This window comes from Phalacrocorax carbo, chromosome 5 (genome assembly GCF_963921805.1).
Source record: "Phalacrocorax carbo chromosome 5, bPhaCar2.1, whole genome shotgun sequence".
Classification (NCBI taxonomy): Eukaryota; Metazoa; Chordata; class Aves; order Suliformes; family Phalacrocoracidae; genus Phalacrocorax; species Phalacrocorax carbo.
The window spans coordinates 12,822,839-12,840,346 of NC_087517.1; the positions used below are offsets into that span (position 1 = coordinate 12,822,839).

Below are 17,508 nucleotides of genomic sequence, written 5' to 3' on the forward strand. Positions count from 1 at the left end.
TGGCTGTTGTCAGCGGGATTTTTTTTTTTTTCACTTGCATAAGGACTGAGAAAACAGTATCTGTCTGACTCTTCCACAGTGAATGGCTTTCAAGTTAAGCCGTGGCTGCATTTATTGTGCTCTAGCTGTGACACTATAAAGAAAGTTATTAACAGCAATATGTAAATGGGTTTCTATTTTTGTTCCCTGTATTGTTTGCAAAATCTAGGGCAGTTATTCAGTAAGAATCATCTGCTGTTTAGCACTGAGCCTACCAGCATTTGATGCTGTGTGGGCTGCTGCTTTTTTTTCCCCCCCTTTCTTTCTTTCTTTCTTTGCACTGGCTTTTAGAATCCAGCTCCTCTGCAAATTTGTTTATTGTGGTATATAAGAAATAGAGTAGCTGTGCTAAGCTTTTTCAAGCTTCTGGAGAGTGGCTTGGTTCTTGATATCAGAGATGATTCTCTGTTATTTGAACTATAGGAGCATTAAAAACAGCTACACAAACATCAAATACCACAGCTGGTATTTGCCTTCGTGCATGTCTTGCAAATTCTGGTTTGTTCAAAGTTCTTTACAGTTTGTGTTTGTGTGCTCTGTTTCCTTCCACTCCCCTGTCCATCGCTCTGGACCTGCCTGACAGCCCTGGGCCCTGTTCATGCTGGAAACTTGCACGACATTAATTCGTGCAGTTACAGTACGGCCCACCCCGAGGGAGAGCACAGATACATTGTTTTAGAAACACTTTACTACAGTCATGGCTACTCCTGTCTGAAGCACAAATTACTCTAATCCAAGGCATCTGTTTAGAAACCTGAATGCATCTGTGCTAGGGACAGGAGCTGTGTTGCTGTTAACATATATACTCTGTAAGACAATTCACATAGAATCATAGAATCGTTAAGGTTGGAAGAGACCCTTATGATCATCGAGTCCAACCGCTAACCTATCGCTGCCAAGTCCACCACTAAACCATATCCTCAAGCACGAGACAGTTTGTTCAAACCTCTTCCTGCTCTGCAAGTGCATTTAGCTCCGGCTTCCCTGAATGCCCTATGGGGGGAAGTCCTGACCTGTTTCTCCTGTGACTCATTAGCCACAATTTTATTGCCAGCTGTTTTAGCCTTCAGATGGGCATGTCTCCTCCATGGCGCTTTAATTCCATTTCATGCGGCCTTGTGAAAGGCCACAGTAACGTTGGGGCACCAGCAGGCTGTGTCTCCAGTTTCACTCCTCGCTTGAAGTAGCAGTTATTTTTATGGAATATGTAACAGATAAATGTACAGAAGTGTTTTGAAGTTGTGACACCCACTGTTCTGAACTGAACTCATCCTTTCAAATGCCAGGCACTTTATTTAATTTTTTTGTTTTTAATCTTCCAAGCAAAAATTCCTGCTACTGTAGTGGCATAGAAAGCAATCAGAAATCAGCTAGACTGGTTTTGCATAGGTGTGGAAAGATCTGACACAGTAACTTTCATCTTATTTTTATGGTCTAAGACACCGTAATACATATTTTAAGTGCTCTCTAAGGTGGCTTTCAATGCTATAGAAAAGCTCTGGTCAGACTCTATTGATTTTATTGGTATTAGTTCAGTGGTAAACTAATAGCTGTTTACAGGAACTTCATTTGGAGGTGTTATTTTATGAATATTGAGAGTACCAAGCAAATGCCTTAGTGAAATATCTTAATGCATTAACACAGAAATGAAATTTTCCAGTGAAAAATGCAAGAGAAAATCCATTTCTCTATTCGCAGATCTATTATTCTGGTGGTGGCAATTACAGTAATTCTCTTGAAATCAATTTAAAATTATATGCCTGCTTCATTATGAGAAGAAACAACTGATTGCAAAAATCAGGGGAGATTCAGTGTAAAGTTAAAAAGACACATAAGCAGAGGCCAGACCTGCCTCACCTCGGTCCCTGCTCCAGCATCTCAGGAATAGGTTTTGTGTGGATGTTCCCTGGATTCATGAGGGCAGGATTCACATTCCTGCTTTGCCATGGTTTTCCCACATGACCTTGAGCCCCTTTATATATTTTCTTTATGCTGCGGTCTCTGCAAAATAGTGTGGTGTTGCTTTCCTAGCACCAATGACATTTCAACAATTGCTTAATGCCAGTTGGAAGAATTTATGTGCTTAAGAAGCTAGAGGTGGAGTGGTCCATTTCATTTTATACAGAAAGAAGTTTGAAACAGAGCCGGCTAAGTACCTGATCATGGAGTCAGATGATGGGCTGTCAAATATTAAACTCAGGGTGTCTTGATAGCTAGTTTCTTGACCAACATAATAAAACAGAAGTGGTGTAATTGTTTTCTGATATTACAGTATATAATCTGGGTGCTGTAAAGTAGATTTAACACTGCTTAATATCTATGAAATAGTGGACATATGCAAAGTATTTGGAATATGAGGTAGGTTAGGGACCAAAGAGGTGCTGAGAATTTAATACTCCCTGTTCAAGGCTGATGGTTGCATAGAAATACTCATTTATTGAGATCACCTATACTGCCTTCTAAGGGGGGATGTTTTTACTGCTGATACTGATTGTACGGAATTTCATTATATTTACATTGTTTCTCCATGGCAGCTGGAGGGAACCAAAGATGCCTGTCAGCTTGGGGGACATAGATCAATTGCGATGAGGTGGTATATCACATCTTGAAAGAAAACCCTTAACGTTAAGTTGTAGCCATTGTAGAGTTGGGAGAACTTTACTCGTGACTTGAACATATCTACTCATTACTGGTTCTTATCAAGTAAGGAATATTAACGTAGTGTACAATAACCAGATAACGAGTTCAATTTCCTGTGGGATTTTTTCCTTTTCATTTAATTCTGAAATTACGGCCTATCTCCCTGCTCACTGAAAACATCATGTGTTTTATTATTAAATTTATTATCAGGTTTGTTTATTAATTAAAAATAAGTTGATCCCTTGGGTAATGAGTTGTACCATTTTCTTTGGCCAGCCATTTTACCTTTCAGAATAGCTAACAAAGGATTATGTCTCTATTTTAAAGTTTTTCTCCATTGATGTTGCATTGACATTTCTCAGAAAAGTGGCCATTACAAAGTGTGCACAGTTAAGTTTCTCTATATGCTTCGGGTCCGTTTTTCTTTACAGTTTCATCGGTGTCATTTTAAAAACACAACTGCTCGATTGCATTTAAAAGTATAGAGATGAAGAGGCAGCAAGTCAACTCAGGTTGATTGTTCCAAAAAGGGCAGTAAGGCTCATGTTCCTATTCTCCAGCAATCAGTTTTCCCAGCAAATGGCCACTTCAGTATTATCGGTCTGCTAAGCTCCCAAACATGAATGGTAGTCGTGTACACAGAACATCACATCACTTGTCCGTTCTCAGCTTATCCATGAAACAGCCTGTGTATCTTGGTACCAACTCTCCTTGAGAAAATGAGATAGCTATAGGAAAGGCGTATTTGCGCCTTCACATTTTAAATTATGACATTTATATACTAATGTAAGGTTTTCATTATTTAGTGGCTTTCCAGAGGGGAAGGCCCTGACTTAACAAAATTGCAGAGTAAATAAATCAAAAAAGGACAGGACACTGGGGAAGCTAGTGGGGAGAGAGAGGAAGAAGTAAGATTAGGTGAAAAGCCTGCTGCATGCAGAATTACTGCAGCTTTTTGGGTAGGTCAAACAAGCATCGTTGTTTGACTAAATATCCATGTTACAAGGGAAGAGCAGACTGAATGCAATTTGCACAGCTATGAAGAGCTCATTCTTTCACCATCAAAGACAAAGACTTGAGCAATATATAACAGAAAGCATCTCGAATTTGATTAAATGCAACTTAGTCTATGTCTATCCCATGTGCCTGACTTGGGTTATACGTGTGAAACTGTTAACGGTCTGTGCCAAAGTTTATTATTCTCTGACAACTGATTGATTGCTGGCACACAGCCTCTATGCAACAGGTTGTCTTTTGTTTTAATACTTAAGTTTTTAGTTCCTTCTCTTTCCTGTTGTGCTGCTTCTATGGCTTCAGTCACTTTTGCAAGCCGTTCTCTCGAAGGAAGGCAGGGAGGAATAGTGCTGGACTTATACAGCTATGGTGGTAATGGATAGTTCCTTCTTGCAGAGTTCTCTTAGCTCTGTCTTCTTTCTTGTTGGTTTTTGGCAGGATTTTGACATCAGAGATTGCTCTAATGCCAGAAAACAGACTGCAAGAATGCTCACATCAGAAAACATGCCTGAAGTTTGAAAAAAGAAAATAACATGGCTTTTCCTTTTCATTTTATATGCAGTTCTGGATTTCAGGCTGTCTTTGGGACAAATGAATCTGAGATTTATTTTGGTGTGGGCTGGATCCAGCTCCAGTTTGGACATACCTGCCAGCTCCTTTGCCCTGGTCAGGCAAACCTGGGTGAGTCTGGGCTTGCTTGGAGCCAAAGCAAAGACACACGGTCGAGGTCAGCAGTACGCATGGTTTCTTTGCCCTTTCTGCAAAAGGCCATGTATATCCTTCAACTTTGCCTTCCTAAACTTCCTTGGAGTTGGAATGGATTTGGCATCTTTCTCACTTACATGGTTTTTCCCCTGACCAGAGTGATTGGAAGAATTTTCACATTCCCATCAGCTCCTTGTCAGGTACATGAAAAAGACCCGAAGTCCCTCCTTAATAATCCAAAATCTCATTTAGGCCACTTGGATTTCGTTTTTATGTTCGACAGACAGCGGCATCTAATTTGGCTTGTGATGATGGAGTAATAAAATTCCTTCTACTTATCTCAAAGACATCTATAACATGTTCCACCTATAGTTTGGCTGGTAGCCACTGCATAGCTATCTTTATTTGTTTTGCCTTCCCCAAATAGTTTTTCTTCCCAAAAGGCTATTTATTACTCCTGTTTCCAGTGAAGAATCAATCTGGTTAAATATAGCCTGCTGAAATAGGAAAATCTTTTAACTCAAGATGCTTAGAGGGAGAGGGTAGCAAGTTTTTCATGTTTAAAATAAAAAATGAGTACTGATGCTGCCTAGCTGTAACTAAGTTCCAATAACTGGGGTTGCTACTAATGCTTGTAAACGGCAAACCTAGGAAGGTCATGGAAAAACTTTTCCCTGTATGACTGGAGCGGTCTTCCCCTTCTGGTTGGTGATCTCAGGATGTTAATCTCTTCCCATTTCCTGTGTTGGCAATGAAGGACAGACCACAAACATCGAGGTGAGGAACACTGATCATGATGGAAAGTACGGTGCCATTTTTCTCAGCAGCTCTTGAGTGCCAGCAGGGTCAGAGACTCTCAGCAGGGCATTCCCAGGAGCACATTTGCTAACGCAGGCAAAGCTGCAACCGCAAATGCTGAGAATTTGTGCTGGAGATGTGCATCTCCCAGCTGAGTCCCCCAGGCAGTTCTAACCTCTGGTAACAGTCACTTCAGAGCAAACATGGGAAAATCAAGTAAAGGCAGGGTTCTGCAGTTTATATCTTTGCAACGAGCCTTGCTGTCATCATGCAGTGGCTCTGTGGATGACAATCTGCACGTTGCCACCAGTGTCTCTGAGAGCCATCTGGTCTCCTGCTTCTTTGTCGGTTTTTACTCTATCACCAGTTTCAGTTGGTATGGTCTTGCAGAGTGAACTTCTTCTCAAATATGGAATGTGGGTTTGGTTTACATTTTTGGCTGCTTTGGAAGAGGGACAGGGTGCTTTTCTGCCTTTTGCTTTAAAGAAAAAGGTGATAAGGCACAGGTTTTTTGGCTTTTGGGTTTGTAAGGGTTTTCTGTGTATTTCCTCCTATTTTGTGTTATTCTCTCTCTCTCAAAACTATTGCTTTGCTTATCACAGCATTTGTGTACATATGTGCCTTCTCACCCTCTCGAGCAAGTGGCAGCCAGCATGAGTGATCTTAAGATGGAGCACTGTCATGGTGCATGACAGTCTCGCTTCCCAAGAGGCAGCTGTGCCAGCTGATGTGTCACAGAAGTGCTAGGACTCATTTGAAACAATAGGTGATTTCTAATAGTAGATGGATCTTCTCTGAAATGACCATATAAGTTTAGGAAAGAGAGTCTATCTTTTCTTTGTTGGGGTTTTTCTTTCCATGACTGTAGGAGAAGGAAATATTTTAAATTCTGGTCTGTCTGATGTCCTGCTGTTCTGGAGAACATTTTTTGTATTGCTAAGGCTAAGACCTTAGCCTCTTGCATAGACATCCCTAGAGAGCGAGGCTGATGTGCTGTTGAACCTGACTTAGTCTGAAAGTAGCTTGCAGCCTTTGCTGGACCAGTCACTGGGCTGTCACAACATGGTGATCTGTGTGGGCCACTTTGCCCTCCTTAGGTAGGTTTTGCTTCCCTTTCTCATGTTTGTGCTGCTTTACCTAGACATGCTGCCTTACCGCAGTCACTGTGCCACTGCTGTGAACTTGTCCTCAGCTTGTTTTGGTTTGTCCTTTTGTTGTTGCTGCTACTAAAATCAGGAGGGAAAGGGCATTATGAGATGTTCTCACTTAGTGTTTCTGGAAGCTGAAATCCTATTTATGCAAAGGGTGAATAGAAGAGAGAGTGCACAGAGGACCTCATTATCCCATCCCCAAGTGCCTACAGCTAGGAAAGAGAGACTGGGTGTATCTTGATGCCATGTCTATTCTGGGAACTTCTAGATTAACTTAACACTATGTTTATGGCACTGGAGCTGGAAAATAACTTCTGGGCTTACAGTGCAGGCGGGGAACTAACTGGCTTTTAAACCGATGTCCAAGTGTGAAGATTGACTCATTTACCAAACCACTCAAGAGGTGCTCCCACCTTGGAGATACTTAAAAACCGTCTGAACATGGTCTTGGGTAACTAGCTCTTGGTGGGCCTGCTTGAGCAGGGGCGTTGGACAAGATGACCTCGAGAAGCCTCTTCCAACCTCAACTAGTCTGTGATGCTGTGAAAGCCTAGTTTGGTGTTGAGGGTTCAACCCTGCCCTTCAGCTGAGAGTTTTGTCATTTTCATCCCAATGCATCTTCCTTCTTTCTTCTTCCTTGTTAATAGTATGACTTAATAGCATGAAACACCAATAGCAGTGAATGGTGTTGTCAAATAAGTAGCACCCTGAGACACTGTCCTCACCAATTAGCCTAGTGAATTCACTGACAAGGGCAGACTGTGTCTACAGCAAATGGCTTTCTCTTGTAACACATTTGCTTGTGAATCAAAATTAGTGAGCTTGCATTTAGTGAACAATGCTTATTCTGTTATGGTACATTAACTTTTTTTTTCTCTTGTAGAGAAGTACGTTCATTGCAGTAAAATACCGTTACTTCAATTCACATGCAGTCAGATGCACTTTGCTGTTTTTATAAGTCATTAAAGCTCACCGAGTCTGGGTTTTTGTTCTGTTTCCCATGCAGTGCCTGTGGTGTTCGGTTTCCAGTAACACATGGTGTTTATATTCATGACTGGCATTACTGTTGTGATGGTGATAGCATTTGTGTTTCTTGCCTTGCTTGATTTATGTTGTGGCTGGCGTGCATGGCACGCACATGTCTTGAAATAGAACACGACTGTTTTTTTGTTTTTACATTAGGAGCACTGATGATTTAATTTAGCGTTTTGAATAACCCTGCATTTGCAGGGAAACCTGACTGTGTCGTGTCCCTCCTTTGATAACTCTACTAGCTTCAGACATTTGGAGCTGCACTTCAAAATCATTCTCTGTAGGTGTGTGTGTTTCAAATGTCTCGTGTGGGTTTCCTGCTTCCCACCTTGTCCTTTGCTCTTGACACTCCTTGCGTTGTTCTTTGCTTTCTGCAACATCTCTCCGCTTCCCACACTCTTGCTAAGAACCTTCTCCTTTGCCACCAGAAAGATGTTCCTGCCTCAGGGTATGTTAGCAGTGCAGTCACAGCAAGGATCACCTGAATTACAGGAGCTAGTTTTAAATGACCTGCAGTGGTAGGACCCAAGGTGCGATGGGATGGACCTGAGCACAGACTGTGAAAGAAGCCCAGTCTGGGCAGGCTCACACTGTTGACCTCTGGGGTGTTACACTGAGGCTCCTGCTGGTACCTGAGCTGCCTGCCCCCATGTATCTTAACTATCCTGTGAATGCATTACAGACAAAAATTAGGAAAGCTAAGCTCAGCACTTTGGGAATTTTCCCCTCTTGGATCTCCATCTTAGCTGCTCCTCTCTCCATTTCACCTCACTCTGCCTTTGCAGATATGAGAAGCACTCCGCAAAAAGCAGCTAGATATCCTGTTCATGAAGGTCTCACAGTCCACGGTGGTGGTGGTGGTTTTGGTAATGGCCAAGCTTAGGTACAGGTAGGCATCCCGGTGGCAGCAGCAGCTAGACCTGTGTGCCCAGTGTGTCCTACACTGCCTGGCAGCCCCAGGCTCTTGGGCTCAGGGATGCTCCAGTCCATGCATCCGCCTTTCCAGCTCCCCTGCCTGCATCTTGGGCAAGAGCAGGCAAGTACCAGACTGGCCCCTAAGCAGAGGGAAGGATGGCAGGATCTGGAATTACCCAAGCTCCTTTTCATCTTTCTTCCTTGTCAACATTACAAGCCACATAGGGTAACAGGCACAAAACTGAGTTTGCCTTGTACAGCTATGTACTGAGCCAGCCCTTGCTGGAAATAGGACCTGAAATAGGAGCTTAGGAAAGTATTCACCTCTACCCTGTAACACAATTTGTGGTACTTTTCAACCAAAATTAAACAGAAATAATTAAAAAAAAAAAAAAACACTTGTAAAATGAATGATAACTCCCTTTTCTTGTCTGTTTTTCCCAGAAATAAACCATTTTTTTGTCTTTTTTGAGTTCATACCCTGGTTACTGCCGGTCGAAACCCAGTCAGATGGTAAATCTGAAGGCAGTGATGGAATGGAAAAATATATCAAGAGCTCTGAAGCCATTACAGCATTTTAATTACATGCTAAACTCTTTTTTCCCACAAAGCAATAGCCTTCCAGATGAAGGGACCCAGTTGCTGACACCCAGGCTGCAGACTGTGTGGTCAATCCCTTCCAGTCAGCTTCAGCTAATAGTACATCTAAACCACTGCCTTACTTATCTTGCAATATTTTATAGCTTTAATAATTATTTCATTTGACCTTCTGTTGACCACTGTCATTTACCCCACAGTTTGGCACAAGGAAAGCCTATTACTGGCATTGTGCTCCCACCAGCAAGGAAATGCCTTGCCCTCTGAAGACTGACAAATAGTTGGCTTGGGTTGTGCCCTTCATAATCATCCATCACCATTGTCCTTTACTAAAATCTTTTCATTGCTAAGGGTAGTCTGACATGAAAGACGGAAGTGTGCAGTGAGGATCTAAGGGTACTGGGGAAGCTCTGTGTTTAAACTCTAGGACTCCTGGTCTGGATAAATGCACTGGTAGGACTGGGGGCTGCTCCTACAATGTCACTCTGTGTGTGTTGTGTGTGTAAAGAGATATAGCAGGCTTTGTTTTTAAAGAAAAGCCCTGACTAAACACAGGGTGAGGATCATGTGCTGTTCCCTGATGGCTATTGTAAGAGAAATCTTTTTTCCTAGTTGCTTCTGGGCTGTTGGGTATTTTACAGGGAGAAGGTTGAATTTAAGGATTACTGGGGTTAATAACAAAAGGAACAGACATGGCATGGCACAGCGCCATGGTCACTGGTCCCCATTCCTCCCTTGCAGGTTGTTAGCAGTGTTGGGAGCAATAAACCTGGTTGTTGTCTCTGCTGCTGGAGCTGCAGTGCTAGCAGGAGCGTGTGGAGGGAACAGATTTAGGCAGGAGGAGTAAAATGTGATTTAGCGGTTTTCAGAGCTCTCTGTTGAGAGGAGAGGACAGGGAGGCTTCAGGCTGCGTTCCTGTTTGCAAGGGCTGTTTTCTGTGATGATCATGTGTGGTTCTTTCTCCAGTCTCCTGCCACAAATGTGTCTTTGACCCCTCTGTGTTCAGTTCCTAAATCACTGCTCTGCAGTCTCCCATGTGGTCCTTTCCATACCCTGATGAGGTTTTCCATTCCCCGCAGTCCATGTGTCCCAGGCAGTGTCTTCTGATAGCTCAGTGGCATAGCTTTGGCTGCAGAGCAGGTCATACAGTTGTCTCAAGCCTGTAATGGAATATACTCAGGTGCTGCAAGAGGTGTGTATGTTACTTGGTTGGCTGACATGGAAGAGGGGCGAAGGGGTGGACTGCGCAGGTAGATGTCTTCACGTTAATCACAAAGTGTGCAAAAACTAAAACATGCAAAGGACTTAACATGTAACCAATTCTGAGTAGGTTTTCGTATAAAGAAGAAAAGGTATGTGCCAGGTGAAGCTCTTCCCTTATTGCCAAGAGTCATGTCTATGTTCAAGAGTGAGAAGAGACTTGAACCATCTAAATAAATACTTGTAATTCATTCCTTTACTTTAGACAAAAGCAAACTTCTTTTTCCTTGTCTTCCCTCTCCAAAATTATCAAACTGGCTTTGCTGAAATTGTTTCATGCATGCCTCTTTCCTCAGACAAAACACTCATTCCAAGAAGCATCTCAGGTAGTAAATGTTGGCTTCCTAACGTCATCTAATGCCCCTGTTAACTTCCCAATATTGCTACAGGCTCATGTGCAGAATGCATTTCTGATTCCCATCATGCAACCTTTCCAGGTTTTATTCTCATAATAAACCCTTTTGCAGGGCTTATAATTGTAGTTTTCTAGAACTCAGCCAGAGAGCTGCATCTGGAGCTGCAACCGTGCTGTCCTTGGAAGTGCAAGACAAGGATCAAGATGAAGGAGATAGCTGCTGAATCTGAACAAAGAGCAATTTGCTGGTCACCTATAGAAAGTTACAAGTTTGAGAAAATGCTGTAATCAAGTAGTTTCAATTTGAAAAGGCATAAATATGTGCATAGGTTGGTTCCATAGGTCTCTGCTGATTACCTGTGTTGCCTGGTTGAAAATTCTGCTGCAATTTAACTTCTATGAATGTCTGATCCATTTATCTGCCATGATAATAATGGAGAATGGAGGGGGCAACCTTCAGTCATTTATCCATGTTTATTAGGAGACTATGCAAGCACTGATTTTCTGAATCAGGCATAAGGAGAAGGCTCAGGGCATCCCTGTCTAGTATTTTCAGATATACCCATTGCTCTCTGAACATTAGAGCAGCAGTTACTCTATATTCCTCCTGTTATAACGCACAGCTGTTACAACACGCACACAAGCAAAAAGTATAAACGTGTCCACAAGTGAGGAGTTTGCAATTTGTCCCATGCTGGAAGAGGAACATGCTTCCAACAAGATATATTTTGTTACTGCCAGAAGAACTGGAGACATTTCCTATTTGTACATTACATATTAACACATGCATAACTTGCTTAGTGAGCAATACAGACATCTCTTAAGATTTCACGTGATTTCAAGTGTATTTCTTTGGGAGGTTTACTTTTATTTGTAAATATGTGAAATCTTGATTTATTTTTTGTGTATTTTCTCAAGTGTTTAAAAAATGGCGAAGTATATTTTGATTCAGACGTCCCTGCATTCCTGTCTTGTTTTTTTCTTGTACGTTTTAACTTCAGTCTGACTATCAAAGAAATACTTAATGCAATATGTTTGGTTGAGGATTTATTGGAGTTGACATTTAGAAGGAAAATAGGAAAAGCATGCCAGAATTGAAATGTGTTTCAGGATTTTTGCAAAAAATGCTGGTGAAAATATTTTTGTTTTCTTTGCTTTCTGTCTGAAGACATTGCAGGGAATTCCAACTGAAAATATAGTCTCTGCAATTTGCCTAAAACTTGTTGGAGTTTTATGTTACAAAGAAGAAACCATTCCAAAGTGCTTGTTATTTACACTTTTAACTTCTCTTCCTATTCAAGTACATCTTGATGCGATAATCAACTTCAAAGACGAAATCAACCACTTGATAAATGTTCCTATATACAAATATAACTTATGAATTTTACAATTACATAAATGTGTGTGCATATATACATTTTATCTTAGATCTATACAGACATAGTCTGGTGCTTGTTTTACTGAATATTTTAAATTTAGCCAAATGGCTGTGTTTGATTGCATTTCAATAATTTCCATGTTGTAATTATGAATCAAAATCTTTTTCCAGTTTAAAAAAGAATCTTTGCAGTACCACATTGAAACTGATTAATTGAAATCAAGGAATAATTTTTAATACTTGTGATTCAAATAACTGTGCTTTCAAAACAGTCCACACTGATTTCAGAGGGCTTTCCCGGTCCGTCCTGGGAAGATGGGAGCAATTTGGTTTCCCTGTTGCAGTAGCAGAAGTTTGCCTCAGTTGGCCAGGGCTGCGCTTGTCGTTTGGCAGAAAGTTGGGTGATGCCTGCCTGCAGCCTTACTGAGAGGAGCTTCTAAGCGCTGTAGGTGTATATATTTATAGTGTTTCAGGGGCTAAGCCAGCTGGAAGGTGTGGTACAAATGAGAGGTTTCATTTCTGTAGTTCTTTAGAAGTTGAGCAAAAAAAAAAAAAGCAATGAGTGAGAAGCGTGCACAGCTGGGAGATGAGTAGAGTAGAGTAAATCAGTGTAGATTTTCTTCTCCAGTGAATGAAGAGTATAAAAGCCCAATAAAATATCTTCACCAGGACAGCCAAGTGTGTTGACGCATGTCCAGCTAGCCCTGCTGTGCCCAAGCCTTTACCCTGGCAGCATGTGGTGCCATTGTGGTTGGCTTCGTGCGTTTATAACATTGCAGGAGCATGTCTGCCAGGCACACGGTACAGGCAGGATGCGGCCAGCCACGGGGCTCCGGTGCGTGCATGGAAGCAGACCACCGAAGCAGGGGTGAAAGCTGTAGTAGGCAAGTTAGGGTTGTTCACTAGAGAGGGATTTTATTTTGTGGCTGCACTTTGGCAGCAGGGGAAGCAGGCAAAGGAGTGTGGGTTTTCTGCAGCAGACTTAACACACTGGCGATGTTATTGAGCTGAGAAGTTGAGGAATGTGAACAAAATGGGTAAGCGTTGACTTTATAGCTGGGCTAATCTGGTCATTGTGTAGGAGTGCCTTGTTGCTAGTGGCTGATAGCCTTATTATGCCACCACCAGCTCCCAGCGTACCATAAATTTTCTGGACATGGAGTGGGGGGATGAAAGGCTTGCGGGGTTTTCTCACCCTTTCTGATCTCTGGTGGGGATGAGGCCATGCCCCTCAGGGCTTTATGCGTGATCAAGGCTGTGGCATAGGTGGCATTAGGAGTGTTCACCTCCTTGCTGCTATAGAGCTGGGATACCCCTACATGCCTGTCATCCCTGCACTTCTACCCCAAAACTTACACAAATATCAGCAACAAATTTTGTGACACTTTCCTTTTCTTTTTCTCTTTTTTTCCCAAGCATCCTCTTTGCAGACATAGAGGGTTTCACAAGTCTGGCCTCCCAGTGCACTGCTCAGGAGCTGGTCATGACGCTGAACGAGCTCTTTGCCAGATTTGATAAGCTAGCAGCCGTAAGTTTTCTTTTATAATTCTGATATATTTTTTTCCTGTTGCAAGAATGACATACTGTGCTGGTTCACTGGATTTCTGTAAATATTCACTGCCTTAAAAGGCAAGCTATTGCAAGCATGAATATAAGCGGAATAATTCTCTCTCCTTTATTATTAATTTTTTTTTTTGTTAGGAGAACCACTGTTTACGTATCAAGATCCTGGGTGATTGCTATTACTGCGTCTCTGGGTTGCCAGAAGCAAGAGCTGACCATGCACACTGCTGTGTTGAAATGGGAATGGATATGATAGAGGCCATCTCGTAAGTACCATATTCCCCATGGAGAACTTCCGAACAAATAGCAAGTAGATTCTCTTTCCCGTTAGGTCTTCCTTACGTTAGTAGTAAGATAGCCAAACCAGGGAACTGATGCCAGCAAAAAGGGAGACCAACTGGAACAAGAAGACAAAATGCAGTAAAGGTTTGACAGCAGAAAATCAGATACTTGAGTCCATTACACCCACGTGGATGTCAGAGCTCAATCTCCTGGTGAGAAAGGCAGAGATTACTGTAATGACCAGAAGTCTCATTCTCAAAGAAGGATTCCAGTGAATTACAGAAATGTGAAATCAGAGGATTATAATAACTTTATTAAATTTCAGTCACTCTTCACTTACCTGTCTTTAAACCAGCTTTTTACTCACCTTACAATTCCTCTACTAAGGTCTGTCTTGTCTAGTTTAACTAATCCTTCTCCATGTGTCCCTATGCCGAAGAGGTCAGATTCAAGACTTTCTTACTTTAGTTAAATTGATTATTGAAGAAAACCATAAAGTTGGTCTGGCGCAGGCTGGGACAGATCCATGGTGCTTTTTCCTTTATTTTCACTTTCTTTTATTTCCGTCTTTATTTTTTTCTTTTAAAGTCTGTTCTGAGGCTTTGCCTGCTCCTGAGGTCAGACTAGCAATGCTGTGTTTGTCCAAATCTTTCCTGTCTTTAAAGAGTAGCAAATATGAGACCCACATCTAATTATATTACTTGGAGGATTGCGGACAATGTTGAATATTGTTTGCCTGGACATGAGCTTTCACAGGATGAATCTTTCAGAATTCAGGGAGGGAAGATTTAGTTGGTCACCCTGAGTGTACGCAAGTTTGGGCACAAAGATCAGTCAGTTTTGAATGGTAACTGAGCTGACCTTAACATCTACACCATCCCTGCTGCACAGAGACTGCTGCGTTTTCCCTTCTTCTCTCGTTTTTTATTTTGTGAAAGCATCTTCTAAAGTATCAGTGGTACCAACAGAGAAGTAGAAGATCACTATGCAGTTCTCCTCTCATCCTGTTGAGTAAAAACTAGAGCTATCTATTTGCTGAGCTTCATACAGTATATCCTTACCACTTGAATTTCTGCAAGGACATGAATACACACCCACACTTTTCAGTCTCGTTTTCATAACACAGATACATAGTTTGAAGAGTTGTGTTTTCACGCAGGAGACCCCATGCAAAGAGCAGTACACAGCAGCATTGCCTTGTTTCGTATACAGCGTACACTGTCAGGACTTCCAACCCTTACTTTCCGGGTTTTAAATTCTGTTGCTTTGCACCGGTCTTCTTTTGGGGTTTGTATGCAAAATGCAAAATAAAAGGAGTTGCAGGTGACGAGTTTCCAGTAGCCCTTGAAGGGATGCTATTTCTTCCACGTGAATAAATTTAAGTGGCAGGTGACAAAGTGTCTTGTCAAACATAAGAAGCCGCAAATCTTAGCCACCAACCCTACCAAGAAGATGCTGTGTACGTTGCCCAGAAACATCTCACTTTCTGCAGTAGTTGGCCTGATAAAGTCCAGGGACCTTGACACATTGCTGTGTAATCCCCCACAAGGCTGAGTAACACCAGGATGTCTAGACTTCATTGATTAACTGCAACCCACCTTACCTTGAAATAAACATGGAGCTGAAGTGCACTCAGTGTTTGTTTACAAATAGCTCTTCAGCAGCCTTTAAAACGTGTTTCCCACTCGATGCATGATGAATGCATTTAACAAACTTATCTCTTAATAACTCTGGGAAGTGACTCTCTTCTCACTACCCCTGCTTTCCCCCCCACCTCCTCCTCCCCTAAGGATCAAGATAAGAGGTTTCACAATTAAGGTAACCAACAGCTACTGAACATTTGATTGCAGGTAACAAATAGCTACTGAACATTTGATTGCAGGCTTCACCAACACTGGGCCCTGCCCGTAGGCTGATTTAATCTGTGCACAATAACAGCAAGGAGTGTTACCTCAGATCAGAAAGATAGAATTGTATTCACGGTACTGCTGGTATAAATGAACTAAAAAAAAATGGAAGGTGACAAAGGATATTTCATTTGTCTACAAAGGATAACCAAAATCATTTGTGTGCTGCAAAGTCTGGAGAAAGTCACTTTCTCATCAACGACTCTACTGGGAGAAGTTCCCTGGCCTTGTGTCAGTAACATGGCTTGGCAGAGGGTGCAGCAGGGTTTGTACCACTCTTGCAGCGTGTTCTTCCTTCCTCCCCAGTGCTGCTGTTGTCCTTGCAAGGGTTATGGCTGCAGCTGCTTTTTCATTACCCCAGTTCCTGTTGTTTTCCCAAGTGTTATGGTTGGAGCTCTTTGAGTTCATAAGCCTATGGCACCTTAACCATATGCAGCTTCCCTGCTAGAGAATCTCTGCTGCTTGTTAATGAAAGTAATGAATGTCACTTCGGAGAGTAGGTAGTGAAATGTAAGATAGGGATTGTAAGAAGATGATAGGTGCTGTTTTAACAAGAAATCATCTTTAACAGTCTTTAAAGGGGCATATTACACTGTGAGGAGTGAACTAGAGTCCAAAATTGGTCTATCTTTAATCATTCATTTTCATTAAAAACTAAAGCATAAATATTAGATCTTTGTTGATGCTAGGAAGTTGGGAGGACTTACCTGTTCAGAGGATGTTATCTAGAAAGGACTAGATGAACATGAAAACCAAAGAGGTTGAAGTCTGATAGGTATAAAGTACAACTTCATGCTGCGAGGAACTAACAAGTCAAAGGGAAAGGACTATGCTCCGTGATGTAGGTGAATTTGCCTGTGAAACATGGACATTCTGGGAATGATGTGATCAGCAATAATGAGAAGCAGAGTTGTTCTGATGGCCTCATCAAGACTTTCCCCTACCCACATTCCTAAATATATTTTCCATGTGAACAGCTCTTGAAGTTAACTTTTGCCCTAAAAGGACAAAACCCACAAAGTATCCCAGCAGTCATTCTGGCAGTAAGCAGAGCATCCAAAACCTCATTAAAATCGGTGCTTGAGTATTTGTAGCTGCCTGTTTGGAGTGACTGCAATAGATGTGGTTCTCTGGTTTTGCTGCTCTGACTGCAGCTGTAAGCCCCATTCAAGCTTTCCAACTGCAGTGGGGTATTTCACACACATATCATATTTCATCTCTGGAAGAGTTGGTGCTTGGTGCCATACAGACAAATTAAGATCTCTGAAATCATTTCCTTTTTCTCTTTGCAATATGCTATTACTCTTAATAGTAGCAGGTTATGTCCAGCTTTGGTATGGAAATCAGAGACCAGCACTTTATTCTTTTTACTGCCCCAAAGACATTTTTTTTTTTTTGAGTTCTCAACTTGACCATGAGTTTGGGGTACCTGGATTTACTCCAAGGGCTCCCCCTTCTAATTAGTACTCCGCCTGGCCAGCCAGGCTATCCAAGAGCAGTACAGCTGGTCTGGTTTTGTTTTGTTCTCCTCTTGATGTGGATTAGCAGCACTGTGTGTATGAGTGAATAATTTATGGGTCATTGTGGACTTTTGTGTTCTGGGTGCAAGTTTGTGCCACCAACTACAACCATGCAGTTCTTAGTGATGTCCTCTTTTCCCATATCTCTTTTCAGACTAGTCCGGGAGGTGACGGGCGTAAATGTCAACATGAGGGTTGGAATCCACAGCGGGAGAGTTCACTGCGGGGTCTTGGGCCTTAGGAAGTGGCAGTTTGATGTGTGGTCCAACGACGTTACCTTAGCCAACCATATGGAAGCAGGGGGCAAAGCTGGGTATGTTGCTTCATCAAAACTGTGGTGTTAATGCATGTG

General features: G+C 42.0%; 1 protein-coding gene across 1 annotated transcript in view; it reads left to right on the plus strand.

The window, feature by feature from the left end:
- The window catches only part of ADCY5 (adenylate cyclase 5), a 215,869-nt gene that overhangs the window by 142,439 nt on the left and 55,922 nt on the right, over window positions 1-17,508 (plus strand). Inside the window, exons 4-6 of the mRNA XM_064451210.1 lie at window positions 13,301-13,412; window positions 13,586-13,713; window positions 17,311-17,469. Of these exons, the coding sequence (XP_064307280.1) occupies window positions 13,301-13,412; window positions 13,586-13,713; window positions 17,311-17,469 (399 nt within the window). The remainder of the gene's footprint in view (window positions 1-13,300; window positions 13,413-13,585; window positions 13,714-17,310; window positions 17,470-17,508) is intronic.